General features: G+C 41.0%; 1 protein-coding gene across 1 annotated transcript in view; it reads left to right on the top strand.

The window, feature by feature from the left end:
* The first annotated feature begins 266 nt into the window (after positions 1–266).
* The window catches only part of LOC119295961 (O-fucosyltransferase 1-like), a 43,921-nt gene continuing 34,309 nt past the window's right edge, over positions 267–9,878 (top strand). Inside the window, exons 1-5 of the mRNA XM_037574387.1 lie at positions 267–403; positions 481–616; positions 1,469–1,550; positions 1,649–1,725; positions 2,017–2,105. Coding sequence (XP_037430284.1) covers positions 396–403; positions 481–616; positions 1,469–1,550; positions 1,649–1,725; positions 2,017–2,105 — 392 coding nt within the window. The 5' untranslated portion in view covers positions 267–395. The remainder of the gene's footprint in view (positions 404–480; positions 617–1,468; positions 1,551–1,648; positions 1,726–2,016; positions 2,106–9,878) is intronic.

Genomic DNA, 9,878 nt, shown 5'->3' with positions numbered 1-9,878 from the left:
TATAAAACTGTATAAACCGAAGTGTAAAAACCGTATAAACCTAAAACCAAAACCGAAGCAAACCAAAAAAAACGAATGCACGCCCTTAGAAAACCCCCGCGGGCCTTTGCTCCCGCGCGAACGATTCCCAAATATGACGATCGGATGGCCAATTGAGCGTTCGCTTGGAAATCGCTCTGAACGAGCGGTTTTGGAAAAAAAGGCCGCTTTTCCATTTCAGGAAAAAAAAAGGAGAAAAGGGCCCTAAACAAAACCTCACATCCCACGTTTCACCTACCCGCGCGCGCAGGACACACTCTCAACTCCCGCTCCCTCCCAGACCTCCGATTCCCAGATCTTAGCGCATATCGTGCCCAATCCCCCATCTGTTTCCGAAACCTAACCCCGCGATCCCAATGCGCAGGTGAGCACCGCTTTCCCTCGCCATATTCCTCTATCGTTTCAATTTTTTGCTGAATTTTTCGGTGATCTCTCCGGTAGGGGTCCTGGAGAGGCGTCCCTCCGCCGCCGCCGCGTGCCGGCGCGGCTGTTGGTCGCCGTGGCGGCGCTCGTCACTTGCACTATCTGGCTCTGGTCCTCCTCCACCGACCTCACCCTTACCTCCTACAAGGCCCAGGTGCGTTCTCTGGACCGTGCTTGCTTACCGGTGTGTAGCTTAGCTGTATTGTTTGATCTGCTTGGCTATTTCTATGGCAATGGAAGCACACGATATGCTTGTGCTGTTTGCGGGCCAACTGGGGATGCAACTGCTGCATTAGTTAGATGATGTTACGGAATTTCTCCCCATCTTCTATTCAACAGGGTATTTGTTCAAGTTATTTTTCGTGTTGTTTATGAGCGAGGAAATGGTGATGGTATTTTGTTAATATTTCTTTTATTGCTTTGGGGAAAGATCAATAGATGGTGGTGGGGCATTTCTCTGAGGCTTGAGGGTCGAAGAACTCCAAGCCGCTGCAAAAGAAAAGTATGTGAACGATCGTTGTTACGATGGGAGGGACCGGTGGAGGAGGATAGTGTGTTTACCAGAACTTTCATTATTTTGTGCAGTTGATCTATATGGTTGGTGACCCGCAAGAAAAGATATATATGGTTGCTGCTATTATTTTATTGTGGATTTGGATGATATAATTGGAGACAATGCAAATGCATTTAAATTGGTTAGAAATAATTACTACCTTCTCTGTGGAAATCATTGGGACTCTCTGATTGCTCACGAGGATGTATTTCCTAGTGGCGAACTGGATGACTTTGCATTTTAAAATATTCTATTCTAATGATAAACAATAGTATCAGAAATAAATACTGTTTAGTGGCAATATGCCTTTTGAAATGCATCATTTTAGTTTGTGGGCTGATAAGCTGATTTTGACTAATTGCATGTGGACTATTACAATGACAATATGTGCATTGTGTATTTGAATTCTCAATGAAATGATTTCTTATACTAACATCGATGCTATTATTCAAGGATGTTGATGTAAATAAGTTGTGGAGAACTGCAAATTCAAATGGCTGGAGAGCTTCTTCTGCACCACGATCATATTGGCCTCGTATGTTCATCTCTGTAACCTCTCTGGAAGTTGACGGTCATATTCTTAGCAAATGATGGTAAAAGTGGATATGCTGAAGTTAATTAATGTACCTGCAGCTCCACCAACTGAGTCTGAGACTAATGGGTACTTGCGTGTCCGATGCAATGGTGGCTTGAACCAACAACGTACCGCGGTGATTAATGAATAAGCTCTCCCTTTATCTCTAAAGAAGCATGTTTGATCACAATACTTGCTATTTTTTGAACCCGGTTCCACATTTTCCGTAACTTCCATAACAGAAAGTAAAAAAAAGAAGGTGAAAACGAGAATACGGGTTCAACGCACTAGTGGGAAACCCACTGTCCAACACCATTCTTGGAGACGAACTATGGGACGAAAACCACCAGCACTAAATCGCTGGAGTTACTATGATTATATGATTGATGGTAACAAAATTAAGGTTGCTATTATCCTGTTTTTGTAGATATGTAATGCTGTTGTTGCTGCACGAATAATGAATGCTACACTAGTGCTGCCAGAATTAGATACAAACTCTTTCTGGCGTGACGAGAGGTATCACTTTTGTCCGAAATGGCATCTCATGCAGTAACAATGTATGCATTTAGATAAAAACCTTGTGTTCTTTGTGAAAATTGTTGATTTTTGCAGAAAACTTAATAAGTTTTAAAACAATCATATTCCCATTGCATATTCTATAGTTGGTTTTAGTTGCTTATATAATTTCATCCTCTTCTTTTTGTGCCTGATTATGTGACATTAACATGAGAATGATTGACCCAAATATTTCCATCCAGTGAACTATCTCGGTCAACTCCCTAGTCCCTACAAGCATTGGAAGCAAGATATTTAGCACATACTAGATGAAATACTGTACAGTAGAATACTTCCAGAGTTCTGAAAAGTGCCTATAAATTTATGCATGCAAGGCCACAACACGTGTGTATATTGGGAGGGATATAAGAAGTTTTTTTTCATTTTGAACAAATTAAAATTTAGTTCAGGTCCTTTATATAGAATTTCATGAATGATGACGGGTCCATGGTTACACCAGTATCCTACTTGAAAATATTCTCAAATTATGTGTTGATTGTGTCGTTGCAAATCATTGTTCCTTTTGTAGATTATTGTATTGTTTATATTGTCGATAATAGGCAATGAAAAGTTTGGCGGTGGACTCGATAGTATTAATGTACCAAGAAGTATGATGCAATTGAAAATTATCCAGCAAATAATTTGAAACCCATAAGATATTGAAACCAAGTCATTGTTCTGGCACATGGATAGCTAACTTCACACACCCCTGTCCATGGCTAAATCTTTGGTGATATTCCAGTCCTTTATATCCGTGATCTCTCTTTACGGACCCCTTCCATGTCAAGTTTGGTCTACCCCGATCTCTCATCCCAACTCTATCAAGTATATCATCATTTTGAACCCGAATCTTCTTGTGTGGCCACATATCCATCTTAACATGCGCATCCCTGCTACACCTAGCTGTTGGACATGCTGCCTTTTAGTTGGCCACTATTCAACGCTAAGCAACCATCGCAGGTTGAACCGCCATCCTATAAACCTGCCTTTTAACTTTTGTGGCTCTCTCTTATCACAGAGAACTCCAGAAGTTTGGCGCCACTTCATCCATCCAACTTTTATTTGATGGCTCACATCTTCATCGATATCACCATCCTTCTGCAACATTGACCCCAAATATCGAAATGTGTCCTTCTGAGGTACCACCTGCCCGTCAAGGCTAACTTCCTCCTGCTCGTGCCTAGTAGAACTGAAACCGCACCTCATGCAGTCAATTTTACGTCTACTAAGCCTACAACTTTGCGATTTTGAAGTCTGTCTCCACATCTCTAACTTTCTATTAACCCCCATCCGACTATTTCTGACTTGCACCACATCATTCGCAAAGAGCATTACACCATAGGATATCTCTTGATATTATCCCTTGTGACCTCATCCATCACCAAAGCAAAAAGATAAGGGCTTAAAGCTGACCCTTGGTGCCGTCCTATTCTAATTGGAAGTCATTAGTGTCCCCATCACTTGTTCAAACACTTGTCACAACATTATCGTACATTTACTTGATGAGGGTAATGTACTTTGTTGGGACTTTGTGTTTCTCCAAGACCCAAAATATGACATTCTGCAATATCTTATCGCAGGTCGTCTCCAAGTCAATGAACACCATATACAGGTCCTTTTGCTCCTTGTATCTCTCCATAAGTTGTCGAACCAAGAAATGACTTCCAGGATCGACCTCCTAGGCATGAAACCATACTGTTTTTTGGTCACGCTTGTCAATCTTCTTAAGCAATGCTCAATGACTCCCATAGCTTCATTGTATGGCTTCATCAGCTTAATTCCACGGTAATTAGTACAACTTTGAACAGCCAATTCAAAATTGTCCATTCACTAGTATAGTATATAAAACTAAATTAAATCAAGAATCAAATTTCACGCACGAACGTGTTAGAATGAATCCAAGGCTTTTATAAAAATGAATAAGAAAAATAAATCGTGTTTCTATTGGTTAGCACTGATTTTATAACTTCCATTGAGCCATGGCCTTGAACCCTTTCTCTTGGAGATGCCATCTCCAAGTTTCTAACCTTGTTGTCGGGTTTTGGTCACTGCCATAGTGCCACTACTGGACACCTCTGGCCCTGGTATCTACATGCACGCTCGCATGCAACCTACCTTGCCCCTTTCATTCGTGTAGTTGTGCAATACCATAACGCTATGGTTTGGCTTGGCGTCGTCGCGTTATCGCTGTCTGCAGTGCCGTGCATTGCTTAGCCAATGCCCTTCTTTGTTGTGCTTGTCATACGGTCCTAGTGTTAGGTATTCAAAGTAATAGACTATGGTGTCACATATTGAAACGTAGGTGTCAATTATTCAGTTATCGTTTTGCTAGATCAAAGCCTCTACTATCTATGTTCCTTCGATGGCCTTGACTGCCCCGTGCTTGATTATTACTGTAACAATATAGTCATTTTTACCGTGTATTATTCCTGACCCCGCTACCTATATAACCAGTTGGGTTGTGGCTAGGGTTCATCATTCTATGTTCCCCAATTTTGCCTCTGTGACAAGACATATTACTCTATTCATACATAATTTGCCAGCTTCATCCGGCCTTGTGTTGAGAAACGTAGTAGAAAAAGCAAAAAAAATTTCGCCCTACAATCACCTAGGAACAATATGAAGATGCATAACGGGTTGTGATCAACGATCATTACCGACTCCGGGAGTGCAACGGAAATAGACGAGTCGGTGTAGATTGTCCTTGGAGTTTCTCGAACGTTGATGAAGATTTCTCGAACGATCCCTCGAACAGAAGACCGAAAGCACGACCTCTCTACTTGGTTGCCAGCATGCGGTCTTCACGATCCGGCAGCGCTTCGCCGTTCAGAGCTTATCGTCGACGAAGAATTAGAGGGAGGATTTGGAACCACACGGGGCTTCTAATTATGAGGATTAGAGGTGGCCAGGGCTTGCTCTAATTAGTCAACTAGGACCAACTAGAACATGCACTAGATCAACTAGAGGAGGCTCCAAAAGTTGTGTCCCAACAGGGAGAAATTCTCTAGTATATATATAGGTTAGGAGGGGAGGAGAGGGCAGCCACAAAGGGAGGAAAGCCTCCCTTGGTGTGCCAGCCATGGGGGGAGTCCAACTCCCACCCCAAGTAGGATTCGCTCCCCTTCCCCCCCAATAGGAGGGGGGGGGGGCACCTCCACTTGGTCCTTCATGGACCAAGTTTCCTTCCACCTCTTGGCTTTATTAGGCCCATTGATATTAAATTAAATATATATTTGTTCTAAACATTTTCAGACCATTATATATATAATTTAACATCCCCGGAAATATTTCCCACCTACATATATTAATCGGTAATACCCGGTATTACCCGATATTCACCGAAACCCTTCCGGAACCTCTCAGAACTATTCTAGATATTAATGAAACAATTCCATAAATATATTCTCATCACTTCCCGTCCTATTAACACTCAGTAGATCATGCTTACTTTAAGCTTTTGACCCGGTAGGTTCGCTAAACCATAGACATGAACGAAACCCCTTCGTTCAATGACCGATATCGGAACCGTGAACATCCATATCGGTCCCTATGATTACACGAATGATATTCGAGTGAACCTTTGGTTATCATGTGATGTTCCCTTTGCTTCGCGATACTTTACAAAACCCGGTGTGCATCGGTATCCTCGTTAGTCATCACCATGCTCACTATATCGTTGCCCCCATTACCGGTTTTGTTTTTCTTTCTCGTTGACGTGTTCCGGCATCCCCGTGATATAGTCACCTGTGTCTGGCCAAACGATGATGGATGCCGTCACACCGAGAGGGCCCTAAGAATATCTCTCCATCGTCGGAGGAGCAAATCCCACTCTCGAGCTGTCCGGTCACTTGTCAAACTTTCCGGTGTGCCTGAAAGTTGTTGTTATGATCACCTTGTTACAGATGACGTTTGAGCAACCCCAAAGCCCACCGAGACACTCTCATGGTCTGAGGAACTAAAACTCATGCTAACACTCCGTGTTATAACAGATAATTTCAGACGATATAATCACATAGTATAACAGACAAGTATTTGGTCGATTCAATATGATCGTTCTTCTAACATCATACCCTCAATGTTGTTCTAGGATTGTCGTTACACTTAATGATATCCTAAGATCCGAAAAACGTGATCACCAACAACACTTGAGCCAGTCTTAGAGGCGAGATCGGGAACCTATTGTTACCGTTTATCATTCCACACGTGCATATGAGTTTTCCACTAAATCGCATATTCTAGGATCCTAACAGTTATAGCATGGAATATGAACTCTTAACTATGAATATGGAAATATAGTAATACAATATTATTGCCTCGAAGGCATATTTCCAACACCTTGTAGCTAGAACTGTGAGATACATGTGTATGAATATCTGTTGAAATCCACCGGTGATGCATGGTTTGACAAATTGGTATTCAGAGCAAGAATTCCTCGGAGGCCAATCGAGTTGTGGAGCAAGCGTTGTTGAGATCTCTCGTAGAATCCCCCCCCCCCTTTTGCAACGACGGTTTTGAACTTTGTGTGGCCGCGATTAGACGATGACGAATCCATTCGAGTGTAGTTCGGAAGCCACCAATGTGGTTGTTGGGGATTTTTTTCCTTGTAAAACAAGTAAGTGTGCACGTGCAACACACGTCTAGACTAATATTACAATTATATGTGAAAATTCACTTGTATGTAAAAGAATAATCTGATAGTAGCAAGAAATATTTAAAATGAATTGTTGTATACAAAAAGATAAATTTCCACCAAAGTAAAGGTATTGCATTCATGTTTCAAACTATTAGTACCCTTTTTATTCTATGAATATTAAATACCATGTTCAGGTACTCAGTTACAATCACTATTTAATGTTTTTATATACTCAAGATCTACATATATTTTTAGTACTATGATTATTCTCTTACAAGTCCGACTTCTCAGAATCATCTTTCTATTTTGTCGTCGTCATCATCTGAACCAACGTTGTTGAGTATCACATCTCTATGGAGTAGGGGAACACTCGCTCTGACTTGTGGTGTAGATGGCGAGCTTCTTAAAGTAGAAGGCCAACAAGACTGGCACTCCCAGAATAATTTTGGTTGCTTGGCGGACATCCCATAACTTAGAAGTAGATTTCTAACTCACCTACAAGTCAGGCTAGAGTTCCAAGGAATACTGCAATGTGCACATTAAATTGAATATATGATCCAGTACTATTCTCAGTAAATGACCTGGTACTATTCTAAATAAATGACATGGTACTATTATCGAAGCAAGGAAAACTAAATTTTAGCATATCATTATGTATGAAGACAAAAATTAGTCAATGCTTGGTGAGCAAGGGTAGGTAGTTGCATTTGCAATACCAGCTATCATATGAATAACCGCATACCAGCAAGAGAAAGAGGAAGTTATTGAAAATCAATAGTTAGCCTTCAATAACAACAATCTCTTCCCAGACAACTTTCGTCCTTTTAGCCCGGCAAAAAGAAATTTTCAACTTACAAATATTTATTTTGAATAAATTTCGGCAGATGTCCACAAAGGTAAGTGGCTGTGTAGTAGTAGAGCCATGGTGCCTAAACATGCCATGCGATGAGATAGATGGTGCAAACATAATTTCAATTGTGTGAAATTCAATGAAATTCTCCAGTTATACATTAGAAGAGCTACTGGTAAGAATAATAATAGGCATGAGCCACCAGAGTAAATAAACAAAGAACCAGCTCGTTTGCCCTTCTTAATCGAAATGTATTACCTTCCCTAAAGCAATCCAAGTATATAGTCTTCGATGTAGATATCTTTTCACCAACAACATGGCAAAACCTTGCATCACAAGTTGACACCTCTATGTGAAAAGAGTACAGGCCAAGCCCACAAATAACAAGTCAGAGGTGGTTAGACAGGTATTGAAGAAGAGGATCAATTTTTATTGGATGGTACGGTAAGATAACATAAAGCCCTAGAGCACCATAATATTCCTCTCAATTGTTACCGCAGTATTGAAGAACCATGTGCTAACTATGAAGTATTGGTCGATACTAAAAGATGAAGTTGTATAGAGGAAGAACAGCCAAACCTGTTAAACATGAGATAAGTACAAAAGAACCTATAGACAGAACGGTATGACTGCATGACCATATGTAAAGTTGCAAACTGGACAATGTAAGTTCCATAATTCAATCACAAGAAAACTTTGGCAAACCAACATTTAGTTATTTAAATCAAAGTTCAGCTTATTTAGTACAGAAGTGGCACTTGGATTAAGCATTTTTAAAACATGCATGCAAGGCTGCAGATACTAATTGGCAGGCCAACATATAAGAACAAATTTTGCTTCTTGTATTGCAGATATTCATAAAGCTTGTATTGAATTGTCTGTGCAGAAAATGATTTGCCGTAGATTGTCAAAGAGATTCTGTATAGTCCTTACATTCAAATAGTCTTAAAACTAACATAAAAATGCAGTAATCCATTGGCATAAATGGTCTGCATACAATCCTTTGAAGTCTGCAATACAATACCAATTGGCAGGCCAACATTCAGAGAAGCATGTACTGAATTTAGCCTGTAGAAATTCAGAGAACCATGTTCCGAATTTAGCTTGTATAAATTCAGAGAAGCATGAGTGGAGGAGCCGAGTCTACCTTTTCCTGGATGTTGTCTACCTTTTCTGAGGGCCTCAACGGGGCAGCGGCAGCGATCGACTGGAGGAGTGGTTAAGTTGTTAAGTTGTTAAGCAGTAAAGATGACATGAACCAGCATATATATGTGCTGCTAAAAGACAGGTTCACATGTCCATTGACCAGCAGTAATGCAGTATACATGACGCATGTATCAGGGTATTACTATCCTTCCTCTTCATGGGATCACATAAAAATGGGTATATAAGCGCTGTTCTGGCAAATCCTTTTCTGCCATCCGACATATGCGGACCAGGAGGCGGCTTTGACACCACCGGATGCTCAGCACTGTGATTCGATGGAAGAGTGCCAATTGGAGGCCCGCCGTCCTGACTCTCGCCATGGTAAAGGCCCCAGCCACAGCCTCTTCCCCCATGTCCTCGGTCTCTCCATTGCATCATTCCAGTTTGGTCACAGAAACCATCTTCAACCTATATAAGTGTGACGCCCGGGTATTTGAGCTACAGTAAACCTCTGTTAATGATGCCACATCACGATGGTTACTGTTGCTAATCTCGTGTTAGTTCAAAACCGATTCAAATTCAAATTCAAAATCGAGTCAAACGGTAAATTCTTCAAACGTTAAAACTAAAATGTTCAAAATGGGACAAATAAATCCTAAGTCCAAATGGTGGAGGAACCACATTTTAGTAAAAAGATTTAAAGCACTAAAATGATTTAAACAGTAGCTAAACAACTATTTAAACGACTTTGGTATTTTATAAAATACTAGACTATTTTTATCAGGGTAAAACTTTTTATAGTAGTGGATTGTTCTGAAACATTATTTTAGGGGCTATACATATATTTGTCTAAAATTAAAATTAATGTGTAACTAAAATAAAACAAAAAAGAAAAATATGAAAAGGTAAAAAAAAGGAAAGGAATAAAACAAACCCTCGACTGGGCCTCTTGGCCCAGCTGCTAGCCAGGCCAAACCCCAGGCCGGCCCACCCCCTGGCCTATAACCAACCCGAGTGAAACCCTAGCCCGATCCCACTCTCTACTCCCCCCGCCCCCCTTCCCACATCGCTCGATCCCCACCCTCTCCCTCCAGCGCCGCCAGGA

The sequence above is a fragment of the Triticum dicoccoides genome, chromosome 4B, assembly GCF_002162155.2.
Source record: "Triticum dicoccoides isolate Atlit2015 ecotype Zavitan chromosome 4B, WEW_v2.0, whole genome shotgun sequence".
Classification (NCBI taxonomy): domain Eukaryota; kingdom Viridiplantae; phylum Streptophyta; class Magnoliopsida; order Poales; family Poaceae; genus Triticum; species Triticum dicoccoides.
Note: the sequence above shows the minus strand (reverse complement) of the source record. Positions and strands in the feature narration are given on the sequence as shown.